General features: G+C 31.5%; 1 protein-coding gene across 1 annotated transcript; it reads right to left on the bottom strand.

Annotated features, from left to right (window-relative positions):
* Positions 1-2,079: 2,079 nt before the first annotated feature.
* On the bottom strand, positions 2,080-4,745 carry LOC133667921 (endoglucanase 9). Its single transcript, XM_062087633.1, has 6 exons — positions 4,483-4,745; positions 3,809-4,312; positions 3,230-3,379; positions 2,989-3,100; positions 2,721-2,884; positions 2,080-2,604 (listed from the first exon to the last, which is right to left on the bottom strand). Exons 1-6 carry the CDS (start codon positions 4,681-4,683, stop codon positions 2,275-2,277), a joined length of 1,461 nt encoding a protein of 486 aa, XP_061943617.1. The 5' UTR covers positions 4,684-4,745; the 3' UTR covers positions 2,080-2,274.
* Positions 4,746-16,026: the final 11,281 nt, after the last annotated feature.

Below are 16,026 nucleotides of genomic sequence, written 5' to 3'. Positions count from 1 at the left end.
GGTGATTTGAAAAAATTAAACGTTAAAGAGTCAATTAAAGATTAAATTGATTAATTTGAAAGTCAGCGATGTTTTGTAAAAAGCTCTGAAATACAGGGATCTAATTACAATTTATCTAGGGGCCTGAATAAAATGTCGACAAGTTAAGGACCAAATTGCAATTTGCCATCCTCACCCTGAAACGACGCCGTTTCAAAGGTGCTGTTCCTTCTTCTTCTTCGTCTGGGAGTTGGGGACGCCACCTGCAAAGGGAAATTCTGGCAGACCAAGCAATGAAATGAATACCAAGAACAGGACCCCGTTTTAGCCGACATCCCTCCACCGCCACGAGATCGCTAGCAGGCAGAGGAAACCGCCACCAACAGTCTGGCATGGGCAGGACTGTTGGTGCCCCAATTCGACCGAAACACAATGTCCCTAGGCCTTATCATGGTCCTGGGGAGATAAGCATTAGGGGATCTTATAAAAGGCAGAGAGGGGGTGTAACCAAAAAGAGGAAGAAAAAAAAGACAGGAGGAAGACCACCTAGAGAGAGAGAGAGAGAGCTAGCGAACATAAAGAAAAACAGTGAAACCGGAAGAGAAGGAGGCCGGAGAGAAGTAAAAGCAAAAGCAGAGGAGAAGAACGAGGCGTGGCCAGTCCAGTAGACCGATCTCCCTCAAGCTTCGTCGTCGCCATCGGAGGTAGCAGACCAGGTAAGTCTCCCTCCCTTTCTTCCCGGCTTGAATTTTAATTACTCATACACTGTACTGAACGTGCGGCGTGCGTTCTCGTTTTTTGCCCGCCTGTCCACTGGGTTGGACTAGTGATCAGGCTAGGGCGTTGGCTCTAGTCCCATCTGTATAATTAGGCTAGATCTAATCCAAATAAAAAAAAAGAAAAAGGTTAGATTTGGGTCTCAGATCCAACCGGTCTAAATTGCTTTTGTTAAGATTATGTTTGATAAAATACACTTTTATGTTTTTTCCATGTAATTGTTTTTTGTTTTGATATTTAACCAAATGAATTTTTTTTTATATGAAAAAAATTCCAAAAAAACAACATACAAGGACGACCTATTAAGTTTTTATGCATGCAAACATTAAAGATGCTTTTGAATAATAAACCATTTTCCACTCAAGAATTCTTTAATATAAGAGGGATATATTAGACCATCAAGGTTCATATTATTTATTAAAAGAAATAACTTTTCCTACGTTGTCAATGGTAGTTAACCATTTGTAAGAATTATAGAGTTTTCGTAGTCTAAAGGTTAAGCTTTAAAAAGTAGCAATCTTTGACTAACCATGAGGCTAAACGGGATGTTTAGAAAGATTTGGCTTGATATATTCGTAGCATAGCTTGTCAAGGATGACATAGACTCACCTTTATACATATAAATATGTCATCCATCACCTCTTCGTAAGAATTTCCTTCAGTAATTATCCATTTTTTTACGAGTTTCTGTCTCTTACTTAACACTTCTTTACCACATTTTTATGCTCCTCACACACCTTTAAGATATACTTATTTTTTTTGGGAGTACCACGCAATCTTCATCCTTGTATATCATAGTTCTATACTTTCACTGCTTGCCGGTTTGTGATTTACCGATGCAACTAATTAAAATCTGATGAACATTTGCAACTAGGTTATTATTGTTGCTCGAGAAGTTTTTTTAACAGATTGACATAAACTGCCAAAGGAACTAAACGAGCACAAAAATGATTGGCAGCATGATAGTTTACTTAAAGTTTGTTACCTTGTGGCTTATAGACCAGAATAAAGGAAAAGTATTACACTGATATGTAAATTAGTTTGGAAGTAGGATCCAATTGGATGGCAATAAAGGGTCAGGGTGCCTTTTGTTTCCATTAATTTCAGATTCACACATAATATATATTTGTTTAAGCCTTTGCTTTCTCGTTGTCTGTGATCGTACAACTTGATTTTTTTAGCTATCCTATGTCTGCTGCTGTCAAATTTTTTAGCTCGTTTCTTGTTTTTCGATTTAAGATGCGAAAGACTTACCTTGTTCTATATGATATCCTACTTCTAAAGAGCAATCGACCACTTATGTAATTTGTTGGTAGAGAAAGAAACATTGAACTGTTTGTTCATTGAAACTTGAACACAGCTGATGTCCTAAACATCACTTGAAACTAGGGAAATAACTAAAGAAAGCAATTCAAATCTCACTCTTTTTGGTGAGAAGACTAACCCCATTTTGGAGCGAGCATAATAGATATATATACAAGAAACAGTTGCTTGAAAGAGACCGTGATGTCTTGATAGCTAATTTAAGGTACCAGCAAAGTATGCCAAGGGTCCCACCATAGCAGCGTTGATGTATGTAGCAGGCTCCGAATGACTATAATCGCTGCGTTCATCTGGGTAGCCATCATTCTGGTTTGGACCGCCGACAATAGCTCCGATTAAGATGTTAGGATTAGGATTTGCTGAATGGAAGAACGGCTCGAAGCCACTATCACAACCTATAGCTTGTGGGTGGCTTGCCAATGATGGCAAAGAAGAACCTCTATGGTGAATTCTCTTAGGAAAATTTGGGCCGAATCCTACCATGTAGGACATTCGAATTGGGTTCTCCCCTAGTATGTAATCCACCTATAAAGTTCCTTAAGTTAATTAGTAGTAGAAGACCAAACGTTGTGCAAGAAAAGAAAGAAATTATAGATTAATCTAATTCATAGAGAGAAAAAAAAAAGTTTTTTATAGCTTGCCTGTCTTTTAGCCACATATAACAGGGAATTTGGAGTGACCAAGAGATTGCCACAGTTGAAGGTGTGCCTGGTTGCTTTCATGTATTTAGCATAAGTGGTGAGCAGGAATGTTATGGATGTCACATATTGAAGGTTGCTTTCAGGTAGCTTGTACATTAGGCCGCCTGCGTCACAATGAAAATATTGTTGTGTTGGATAAAATTTTAAATGTTGGAAACAACAAAATATATATATACATAGAGAGAGAGAGGGGGGGGGGGGGGTTTACCCTGTGTATACTGTGTAGTTTTATAAGGCGAGTTGGGTAAGATCCGGCACATGAAATTTTCTGCTTCTCCTTCAAATTGCTCGAAGTTTTTGTCGTTGTTGAGCAATGCTCGCTGCAAAAATAAATGACAATACTTAATTTTTGAAGTTTTTTTTCCCTATATATTTATGAACAAGCTGCAAAAATTTTAAAAAATCGAATAAAGTAGATAAATATTGTAAATTCAAGAGTTGCCACTTACCCTTGATAAAAGAACATGAGCACCAGCATACTTGTTGTCCCAGCTGAATAGGTCAGGTTGGTCGTCAGCTCCCAAGGACTTCAAGATGTTATAGTAGGACATTTCGTTTGTTGCCCTGAACAGCCATGCAGCTCCCCACAGTAGTTCATCCTGAAAAAAAGAAATTAAAAACAAAATAACAAGGTCATTCTGTCATGTCTTTTGACTCTGAGATCGAAATAATTTATAAATAAGTTCACTTTGGACATTGATAATGAAGTTTGAACCCAGAACACCACTGACCATTTTCTGCTCGAAAGTCAACTATGCATAAGGTTTTGTAAGACCAAATCTAATTTAACTTTCTTACCAAAAACCTTACATAGAAGTTGTCAATATTAGTGCCAAATCTGGTACCTAATATTATTCAACTTTCTCCAACTATTGGCCTAATATGTTTTGCATGACTAGTCTACCCAGAAGACGCAGCAGGCAAGGCCACTAGAAGAGATTCTAGTTGAAATATTCTTTACCTTAAAAAAACAAGAAAGAAGAAGGAAAAGAAATAAACTGTTTTCCTCATTTACTAGCCAATCTTACCTTATAACCAGAATACGAGCAGTAAAATGGGCACACTGCTGATCCAAGAGAATCACTATAGGCGCCTTGGTATTGCATGGCAAATTGAAAAACCTTCCTGGCCGTTCTCAGTAGCAAAGCCGAGTATTTACGATCGACCTTACGAAAAACCATTGAGGCAGCAGCTAATGCCGCGGCCGTCTCACCGGCAACATCTGAGCCAGGGCTTCTTGCCGAGACCGAAAACACAGTTCGGACTGTGTCCATATCCTCTGGCCTCTCCCAGCACTTGTGATCGACATTCGGATCACCAACACCCACATAGAGCTTACCAGGGGTGGCTGTGGCACATTTTAGAAGATAGTCCGTGGCCCAGCGGATTGCGGCCCTTGCATTTGGTAATTCAGGTCCCATTCTCTTGCCATACTCGAGCGTGCTCCATGAGAGCATTGTCGTGGTGAAGGCCATTGGGAAATTAAACTTGACATTGTCTCCAGCATCATAGTACCCTCCAGTTAAATCCACCTATGTAAATGATAAACACGGTTTTTAAAGACTCGATCTCTTAAGAAAATACTTCATTGACATTAGGCGTAAGATCAGAAATAGAATAAAATATTGCAAATGCATGAGAACAGTATGGACTATATATTGGAATAATGTAGTAACAGTAAAGAACAAGAACGGCGACATACGTGGGCGAATAAGCCATCAGAGAGCCCGGAATCGGACCTCCAAGCGAGCTGTTGGGATCTGGGGAGCCTCCCTGACCTCTGACCTTGAAAAAACAATATGGACTTTGCTAGGGCTTCCTTGTAATTGGGTTTGGCTTGGACAAAACCCAAGAGAACAAGTGACAGCAAGAACAAGAGGCAGAAAGAAGCTCCCCTTCTCATTTTCACTGGAATCCTAAGCTAGCAAGTACCAAAGAATATGCTTTGTTTATGACTGATTAACAATGACATTCCTATATATATATAAAAGAGAGAAGTCTCACGGGGATTTCCCTTACCGCAAATCAAGGCTTTTCCATTGAAGACTTCCCTTTTTTATTGTTCCTGATATTGAATCATTTAAGGGCTTTGATATAATTAGGTTCAAATTAACTTTGTCCGAAGATTTTAGGATTCCCTATGACGCAAAAGTTGCCCATGCAATGCATGAAGTAATCATGTATGGCCACGAAAGTAAGCATGTAATATTAAACTCCAATTGAGTGGAATTAAAGGGATATACCTTGAATTTGAATCCATGATCGTTTGCATATTACAAATTCACAATTTGGATAATTTTATTAAATATTATTAATTTCTAAGCACACTTTCATCGAAATCTCATGCATTAATTAAGAACAAGGATATCATTAATCCAATAATAAAAAGATTCGGGAAGAAAATTGGTATATATATTATTCCTTTCATCTATAAATTATCCCAGATCGAATACATTTTATTTGATTCCCAAATCTAAGTGACTGTTTTACGAGAGGAGGCCAAATGAATTTTTTTTTTTTTAGTTTATTAAGAGTCTAATTAGAACTAGACAGTAGGGTTCAATCCTTCTTGACATGAGCAGGACTTGGACCACGAGCTGAATAATGTCACAGACGCTCCCCTCTCAAGGTTGTCTACCATACACGAATCACAGTACAGAAAAAAGCATGGGAAAGAGATTATTGATGCAACTAATGTCCTTGACCTTTTCTTTGATTTTTGTACTGTAGTCTCAACTCACAAAATCACAAGTATAATAATCATACAGCCCAGTCGAAGAAAACAAATCAAGAATTTCTAAATTTCATCCCATCAATGGATATTCTTTTACCATCAATAATTAAGTTTAGAGGTGAGTGACACTTTTACCTTATTTGTTTTTGTCGGAGAAATGCTGTTTTTTTTTATAATTTTTTATTTAAAATTAAAATTTTAAATATATTAATATCAAAAATAAATTTTAAAATTAAAAAATATATTGTTTTAATATAATTCAACATTTCAAAAAGTAGTGTAACTACTACGGCAATATCAATAATACTTTTGATTTATTTTACCTAAAAGGACAATTTTAAATGTTGGGAAAGTGGAAAAACATGAACTTTTTCCATTCGCCCGATTCCCCTCTTCCTGCAATTATATGCATTAATTTTGTTCTTTTTCTTTATAATGTTTTAGCACTTCAAAGTGTAACAGCACCACCGAACCACTGCTGCTTTATCTCAGACTTCGGTTTATGAACATCATGGCACCTAATCCAAATGGGTCCTAAAAAGATAGTTTTGGGCCATTAATTTTAATTTCATGTGATGAAACAACACACTCGAGTGGCTCATGCGCCATTATCTTCATTTAGCACCATCCTGTTCGGTCAATACCCGACCACTGCTTACAAATTTTTGGCTTTTCGGGTCTCGTTTATCTCGAGAAATATGTACACCAAGAAAATGATCGCATTATAACCGAAAAAACTGCATAAAATAACGGCTAATTGGTGGAAATTTGCCGAGTAATCTTCATCTGTTTCTTTCCTTGGGTCAAATTCGGATGAAAAAGAAGAGGCGTGAATGGCGCATGCTGCCGAGCCCTTGGATCGCGCAAAGAAATCGGCGCCAGAAAAAAATAAAAATGGAATATTGTTTCGAGGAGATGAACGGGTGTGGTTGCTTTCATTTGATTCTCTTCTTCTTGGGATCCCTTTCCTATCCCAACTTTCCTTTGTTAATTCCAACGCTTCAGGGCTAAGCCAGAACTCCTTTCACTTTTTTCTTTGTTTTCGTCAAGAAATTTCAGAGGGAAACGAAATTATTGGTGCATGTCACCTTATAGCCTTTGACTAGCAGCACATGAATGCCTTGAAAAACCTGGAGGTGAACAGGATTAGGGTTAGACCTAAGGGTTTGGAGAGAGGGTTGCTGGCTTTTCAAATTTAGCATGTTACAAAAATTATGCATGTGACCCACTTGACATATAATGGAATTTTTGTTTGCAGAAATTAGATGTGGATAGGTTTCCTATAGTGGCGGAGTTTGACTTTTTCTTTGAAGGGAGTCTAAGCAAATTAAATGATCTTTCATATGTAAAATTATAAACGTGAAAAAAATATTTATATCACTGCCAGAGAATTTCAACAAAATATTTTTTCAACATTTATATAATATTTTATTGATATTATAAATTGTTAATAAAATTGTCCATGAAATATCATCATCAAAAAATTATAAAGGGAATAATTTTGGTGATTTTTTCTAATATTGTTAGATTCATCTTGATGATATATTTTTTATGGTAACGATGATGATATCATTAAATCTTCAATATGCATTTAAGGTGTTTTTTTTTTTATTTCTTCTCATGTAATTTTTTTTAGTACATTTAATAATTTAAAAGAGCTGTATATGACTCGAAAGTGGCATCTAAACAATGCTATTTTCTTAAATATCTTATGAAATATGTTATTTTATTAATTCTTGTCAACTGTGCTAAGGTAAAAAAAAAACTCATTTGTGTTGGTTTAGAGACTGTTTAATGTTGTGGTAGCGATTATTTTTTAAAGTGTTTTTTACTTGAAAATATTTTAAAATAATAATTTTTTTTATTTTTAAATTTTTTTTAACATCGATACATTAAAATAATTTAAAAATATCAAAAAAATATTAATTAATTTGAAGCAGAGAAAAAAATTTAAAATTTTACAAAAACCAATTTAAGAGCTCCTCATTTGGATCTAATTATCCTTAGAAAAATTGTCAAAATCAAATAAATCTCACTCTCATAAAAAGCTATATTTAAAGAAATTTGGAAAAAGAAAACAAAGGGAGGGATTTCTTATCAAATATAACAAAAACTAAAAGCAATTTAACCATTTAATTAAGATGACAAAAAATTATATGAGAATTTTTTTTAAAAAATAAATATAAGAGGCTTTGCTATGTAATCTGCAACCTAAGGAATGCAAATATGATACTTTAATTAATGATATGTTATTGAAATATTAATTTATATTGTACATATTTATATTTTACTATTTTTTAAGAAATGTATATACAAATAATGAGTATCTGAATTAAACACAGCTAATCCTTTCTAAAAATAATAAATTATTGATTAGGTGTAATTTAAAAGGATAATAAGAACGTTAAAATCTCTCATTTTAACTTTCTTTAATAGTATTCACGACATACATATTGATGTATATATCTATGTACGCATACATATGTGTGGGTGTGCTGTGTTTTATTATAGTGTATCACTTAAAGTGTAAGAAATTATAAAATATGTTAATTTTCTTTTACCAATGAAGTATCTGAATTCAGACGAAAGAAGTATTCATAAATTATGATTGTCAATTTGTTTAATAAAAATATCTGTGAGGATCTTTCTAATTAAATTGGAATTTTATAAATGTTTGTCCATATCCAAATCCTAATTGATTCAGCTCAGATTTAAGAATCTATTATATTTATCATTCAGTTTTTTTTTTTAAATGTTGTGTTCACTAGATTCAATATTTTCTTTATATATTGAACTGGGTAAAAAAAGGCAAGCCATGCAGAGATCATACCAGTGTTTTTAAACCCGAGCCTTTAAACCTGGTCTAAGGCCCGGGTCACCGGGTTTTGATCGGATCACTGAGTTATCCAGATCAATTCTATTTTTTTTATCAAAATGATGTTGTTTTGATAAAAAATAAAAAAATAATCAACGAATTGCAACCAGATTTTAACCGAATCTTATCAAATCAACCACGTTACAAGGTCAATCCATCAAGTTAACCGGGAGTTTTATTTTTATATAAGCCCATTCCAACCCCTGCATTAGCAGAGTCTCAAATTAACCGCCCAAGCCGGAATTTAAAACTTAAAACTATAGATGAGACGAGAGCCGATGGGCCACGTCGTCTCTGGGGCAGCAGTGATTTTAGTTGATGCTTCACAATTCTATTGAGTTTTATTATGAATTCTTACATAATTTTAGGTTTTTTATTTTTTATTTTTTTAGCACTGGTAAATGGTATTATACATTTTTTAGGCTGTTTCCAGAGATGGAGTGGAGCCGACGCATTAGAATTGGAGGAGCAAATTAAAAAAAAAAACATTAGAAAGGGCAAGAGTTAAAATGTAATAATTCTAGAGCTAAAATTTATAATTATTTAAGAGAGAGGCAGGGAGAAAAATAATTTTTGCACAGGTTGGGCCCTGCCGGCCACTCCTGTTGTTTTTGTCAGACAACTAATTTAAAATCCACTTGTTTATTTTAAGAGAAAGTGATTTCAGTTCCGTTTCATTTTGTTTGAAATAACTGAAATATTTTATATTAATTTAAAAAATAAAATAAAATAAAATAATTTTTATCTTATTTTAAATTTCTTTGATTTCAGATTTTTCAGCTAAGTTTTAGTCAGAATATTTTGATTTCATTCCACGTATTCCGTTCCGGTCTTGAGAAGCCATTGAATCAAATTAAATCTGGTTCAATTTAATTAATTAAATCACCCAAGTATAAAAAAAACTCTTTTTCATTACTATTTTCAATAATAATGATATTAATAATAATATTAAAAATTATTATTACTATTTTCACTAACAATGATATTAATTTTTTAAAATTAGATTTATCACTAATATATATAGTTTATATTCATGTTGTTTTTTTTCATGTTTATACTTTGTAGAAATTTGAACAAAATAAGGGATAATTTAGATTCCATTAGCCTTGATAACATTGACCTAGTTTTATATTTAAAATATTTGTGTTAAAACATTTTACTTTCATAATATTTTGATATTTTGTTTAAGTTAAATTACTTTAAGTTAAAGATCTATTTAATCTTGACTATTTATAAATATTTTAAAATTTGAAATTATATTTGTTTGACATTATTTTTGTATTGCATAATTTATAATTAATTTATCTTGAATTATGTTTGTTGAATATATATATATATATATATATATATATATATATAAACAGCATGTCGAAACACTCCGAAACTGAAACATTTTATTCCAATTAAAAAAACAAAACATCTACTGAAATGAAATTGACAATCTTTATGATTATATTTTGAAAAGTAACAGCTGAAATATAAATAAAGATATCTCGAGGTGTTTGGAATTACAGTAAATTTTATTTTGGAAGCTTTGTAAAAATATATTTTCTTAAAAAAATAAGTTAATGTTTTATTTTAGTGTTTTTTCAGTAATTTTGATATATTAATATAAAAATTAAAAAAATCATTTTAATATATTTTTAAATAAAAAAACACTTTTATAAAACATCATTTATTATAATATTAAAAATACACTTAGTAATAATAATATAAAAGTGAGATTAGCAAGACGCTGATTATATTATTTTTCTTTTAATTGTAAGAAGAAATGAATGTATGAAAACTAGAACATCAAATCAATTGATAGATGGATAGTAGGAGAAAGAGATCATGATGAGGGTGCAGAGGGGTGTTTTAGAGTTAATTTTAAATTATTTTTTTATTAAATTATATATATTTTTAATATTTTTAAATTATGTTAATATGCTGATTTTAAATATAAATTTTAAAAATATATTTTAATAATTTTTAAATAAATAAAAATTTAAAAATCAATCACCGCAATACTCCAAAACATCCTTAATTTACAAATTGAAGAAGTTTATGATATAGGATATAATTGACATAATCAAAAGTTAGGAGGGCATTTTTGTTAAAAAGCATCATTTAGTTGAAAATTCTTTGAGATGCGCAGTTTTCATTAACTTTTTGCAGGGCGGAGAAAATCTGGGAAACCATTCCCATCACATCATGTTTTTCACGACATGGATTCAGATCTGGAAAAAAAAAACACTTTTCCTTTTTTTTTTCATTGTATTAATTGAACATAATTTTAATTTCATATTTTTCTAGAATAGTGAAATATTTCTCCATTTCTTAAAGAGACCATAAGGTCTCCTGTTTAGATGAATTGGATCTGTGTGGGTGTATAGTAATGTCCTAATGAAGCAGCCTTTTCAGTTTGAGCCTATGTTTATTTCCTAAACTGGGCTTTCCCTTGACTTAGCCTAGGGAATGCTTTTCCACGTTATGATATGAGAGACCTAATTTTTTTAAAATCTAAAACAAATATATAGGTTTCATAAAATATTTTAGTATTATTATTAAATTTGAAAATATAATTATTTTGAAAAAAAATTATTATGATGAAATTTTTATTAATATATCTCTTATTTATTTTAATCAAAACAATATTTTTAATTGATATTATTGTTTTTGTTAAAAACAAAAATATTTTATAATTGTTAAAACAAGTTAACAAAAAATATCATAAATATGATACAATTATTTCTAGAATACATTTAAAAAATTTAATTATAAAACACCAAGTTCATTAATTGAATCTTCATCAATAATTTATTATTATTATTATTATTATTATTATTATTATGGGAAAAACTGAAAAAGAAAGAGCAAAGGGCTAGGCGGCCCTAATCTATTTATTTTCTTTCAATTAAGGGGGTGAATGACATATTATTCGTTCCTTATTTATTTTTGAAAACAAAACCACAGACGACCTGTTGTCTGTAAAAACTAGAAAATTAAGTGTTGCTATCAGCTCTCAAATCGCAACTTGCACCTTGTCATGCGTGCCTCTGCTAAATTAATTGACTAAAAATATATATTAAAGTTCTTTACTTTTCATACGAACAATAAACTTTAATAAAAAAATCTTAGTCCTTTTTAGGGTTGCAGGGTAATATATAATCAATATTATTAAACAACTTTAAAAGTTAAATTAATAAGGAAAAAGTTAAACGGGTGCGTTTAGGATATTCATTATTAAGCATTATTTGAATGTAATTCTTAAACTTCATTTATTATTGAATTATGGTAAAAAAAAATTGAAAATCAAATATTTGAATAAATTACATATTAAAGACTACTTTATCTATATAACTACTTTATATGTCCAGGTTTAGGTAATATAGGCTGTGGGATTGATGTTCTGATTTATATCCCAATGATGATATCCCAAAAAAATTAAAAATCTAATATTCAAATAAAAATCAATGAAATTAATTAAATATGTTAAATAATTGTTATTTTATATAGTAATGTTTTTAATTGTGTATAATAAATTATAAACAAAAAATTAAACACGTGAATTAATTTGGAGCAGAGGAAGTAGGGCGTGTGCCACTGAGGTCATGTGGTTTACTTGACAGAGGAGTGGAGGAGAACAATTACCTTGGTGTTTGAATGCAGATTTCATTGAGGTAATGTAATTAAGAGTGTGTTTTTTTTAAGGTATAATTTTTTAAAAGCACAAATTATATCTCATTAAAAATAAAAAAAAAATACATGCTTTTTATATGGTTACACCAAAAGAGTCAGCCACACCTCTATTACACACACACACAAAAAGGAATTAACTTTAATATTTTCGTGACCAACATAAAAACATCACATATCTATTATAGTGTCCTCTAAAATTTTAACACATTAAACAAACCACTATGATTTAAAATTTATCCCCCAGCATATCATAGGGATCAACTTTGCTTTCTAACCAAAAGTCTAAGTACTCAAATTGATTTTAAAGACGTGCAAAAATAGAAATTGATCAAGGAAGAAAAATGTCATTCAACCGATTATTGAGGGGAGAAATATCAGTTTACATATAATTCCTTTTTTATATAAATATCAAATTAACGTTTGCAACTAAGATGTTAAGGTGGTGAGTTTTGACAAAAAAAATAAATTGGGAATGCTTCTACAACAATGGACCAAACTAAATGGACCAAACTAAAAGGATAAAGCTTCGTCTCCTAAAAGACATTTTGATAATTGGACGTCATGACCAACTCATTTACCCGTATTAATTAATCAATAATTTCACTAAGACAAAATAGGCTTCAACTATAGTAAAGGGGTTGGTATCTATCACTATTTTTCTCACTTGTCTATTTTGACAATACTTAAAATATTGGTGGAGCGTTAAAAAGACAATACCATTTTCATGTATCCATGGTCGTCCAAGTAACATATTATAAGTGGTTTTAACATTTATGACCTGAAAAAAGTGTATTGGACTTCATATCTTCAATGAGTATAGCAAGTTTTATCTTTTTCATGGTGTTTTTCCCTCCTTAATTAAAGTCTTGAATCATCTTATGACTTAGAAATAGTTTATCCATAGGAATCCAAAGCTCTTTTATGATTTTAAAAGGTAGTATATTGACAACCAAACCATCATCCACCAAAATACAATTCACCATGTTTTCAATGACGTAACCTTTGATAAAAAAAAGCAATTATAGAGTTTTGATCCAAGCAATAAGTCTTTATCATTGAAAGATATCTTCATGGTGCATACATCATGAGGCAAGTTTGAAGAGTCATCATAACTTTTCTTTATGGCTTCATCAGTAAGAGGTTTCTCTCCATTAACTTGATACCAAGATGCATATATATATATATATATATATATATATATATATATATATATATATATATATATATATATTTTCCATCCTTCTTAGCTCCTTCAGCATATATTCATTCAGTGTAATGGGCTTCCTTAAGTTTTGAGCTAGCAAAACCTTTTTTTTAACTAATGTAGACTTTCATCGTATCTTTCAGTGAATTGGCTCATCAATTGTCTTGTTTACCATCAAGATTTTTATTATAGTTGGCTTTATCATCTGCGCCTTTCTTCCTTCCTCTTTTATGAGTGACTAAAATCAATTTTTCATTATCAGAATTCTTAGATGAATCAAGCTTCAAGTTGCTAACTTGTAGTATAAGGGTTATATGCGAAACTTGATTTAAGCATATGGAGAAGCTCATAGGAAAAAGGATGTCAAGTTCCATATGTTCAAATGAACCAAACTTGTTTCTGGTAGTGACTGGTGCGAACCTAAATTCATCATATTCGTGATATTAAAAGTTGTTACTTCATCATAAAAAATAATTTTCTCATTCTCATGAATTTGTCTTTTAGCACAAAATATTTTTCTACGCGATGACTGATTAAACAATGATATTTGCAATAATTTGGATTATCTATTTGGTTTACTTCTTTGGTACGTTTCAACTTCAGTAGCTCAATGAGATTTGCTTTGAACAAATAATCTAGCATTCTAGATATGTCTTAGTTAAGGAACAAATACTTATTTTCTTGTCATTCTTTCAAGGATGACTTCTTTCTTTTACTATTTTAAAAAGTAGTTAGTGTTGCATAATCATTTATTTTAACTCCAGTTGGTACTTTTATGGAAGCATAATTAGTTATTAAAGACTATTTTTCCTTAACTTTTAGACTGTTCTTTCTGAATCTACGACCTTCAGGCTTATTGCTCTTAGGCTATTACATATGTAATTATGAGTTTTTAATATCAACAATGCTAAGTTTCATGTTAAGTGCTTGAGTAGCCAATTCTTCAAAAGACTTTAGTTTGATGCCTTATAAAATACATTGTAGTCTCTAATGTATCCCTTGAATACACGTATCTAGCGTATAATTTTCAATGAGTCGATCCTTACAATCGAGGCTAAGGTTTCTCCACCAATGAATATAATCAATGACATGGTTCTTTTTCTATTAATGTGCATTGATGAGTTCAATCTTACTGACCACACAATGAGTGTTGTAGAAGCAGTTAAGAAACTCGAGTTCCAATTGCTCCTAACGATCGATTGAGCCAGACTTTAAGTGTATTAGTCGAAGGCATTACCTTTCAAAGAATAGACAAACTGTTTTACCATAAGATCACCATCAGTTTTGGCATTGTTGCAAGTCTCCATAAAGTTAGCTACATGTTGCCTTAGATTCCCTTTTCCATCAAATTATTGAGACTTTGATGGTTGATAGCTCAAAAGCATTTTTAGCAGGTCAATTCTTTGGGTGTACAGCTTCACATAAGAATATAAAGGTTGAATTGATCTTTCTACTTTGTTCGTTATGACTTTTTTTGATAAGTTCTTTTAGTTAATTTGTGGTGAAGATGTCATCGGTAATACCGTGGATATTTCTTATGGCTCCAATTATAGAATCCTCAATGACATCTAATTAATCTACTTGCAAATCCTTTATAGTTGAAGTTTGGTCTCTCTCGTTCATGCTTTCGAGTTTGTTTATCAACTTTGTTATGTAATGTTTTTTTGCCTTAAGTGAACTCAAAAGCCCTTCAACGAGTTTTGACAAGTTAGCTACTTGATCTTCTAAAGATGTAGTCTCGGTCATCATCACTAACATGGTGCTAAAACCCGAAACCTTACTTGATGATTGACACGGAGAAGTCTCTACGGGTGAATTTTTAGAATACTCACCTTGAGTGCCGAAGAAAAGCCCACTGGACATCTGATGGAATTTTCAAATTTAGCATGTGACCCACTGGACATATGATGGAATTTTTTTTTGCGGAAATTAGGGTTAGACCTAAGGGTTTGGAGAGAGGATTGCTGGTTTTTCAAATTTAGCATGTGACCCATTGGACATCTGATGAAATTTTTGTTTGCGGAAATTAGATGTGGATAAGTAATTTCCTATAGTGGAGGAGTTTAATTTTTTCTTAGAAGGGGTCTACGCAAATTAAATGATCTTTCATATGCAAAATCATAAACTTGAAAAAAATATTTATATAGATTAGAGAAATGTTGCTATATTTGAAATATGATACTTTAATGATATGTTATTGAAATATTAACTTATATGGGACCATGAGCCTTTACCAGCCGAGGGCCCGCGTTGTCTCGGGGGCAGCAGTTATTTTAGTTGATTCTTCACAATTCTATTGAGTTTTATTATTAATTCTTACATAACTTTAGGTTTTTTTATTTTTTTTAGCACTGGTAAATGGTATTATACTTTTTTTAGGCTGTTTCCAGAGGTGGAGTGGAGCCGGCGCATTAGAATTGGAGGAGCAAATTAAAAAACAAACATTACAAAGGGAAAGAGTTAAAATTTAATAATTCTAGAGCTAAAATTTATAATATTTAATTTTTGCACGGGCTGGGCCCCTACCGGCCACTCCTGTTGTTTTTGACTTTTTATTAGACATCTAATTTGAAATCCACTTGTTTATTCTAAGAGAAAGTGATTCCATTTCAAAAAATAACAGCTGAAATTTAAATAAAGACATTACAGAAAATTTTATTTTGGAAGTTTTTTTAAAATATATTTTTTAAAAAAAATAAATAAATTTTTTATTTTAGTATTTTTTTGATAATTTTAATATACTAATGTAAAA

This window comes from Populus nigra, chromosome 11, assembly GCF_951802175.1.
Source record: "Populus nigra chromosome 11, ddPopNigr1.1, whole genome shotgun sequence".
In the NCBI taxonomy this organism is placed as follows: Eukaryota; Viridiplantae; Streptophyta; class Magnoliopsida; order Malpighiales; family Salicaceae; genus Populus; species Populus nigra.
This window is presented reverse-complemented; position numbering and strand designations above follow the sequence as displayed.

Excerpts from the sequence above, each read along its gene's own strand:
- LOC133667921 (XM_062087633.1), bottom strand. The coding sequence starts at position 4,683 with ATGAGAAGGGGAGCTTCTTTCTGCCTCTTGTTCTTGCTGTCACTTGTT. Across the intron at positions 3,101-3,229 it reads CTCATGTTCTTTTATCAAGG|CGAGCATTGCTCAACAACGA; the intron begins GTAAGTGGCAAC and ends TTATTTTTGCAG. Across the intron at positions 2,885-2,988 it reads AACTACACAGTATACACAGG|GCGGCCTAATGTACAAGCTA; the intron begins GTAAACCCCCCC and ends ATTGTGACGCAG.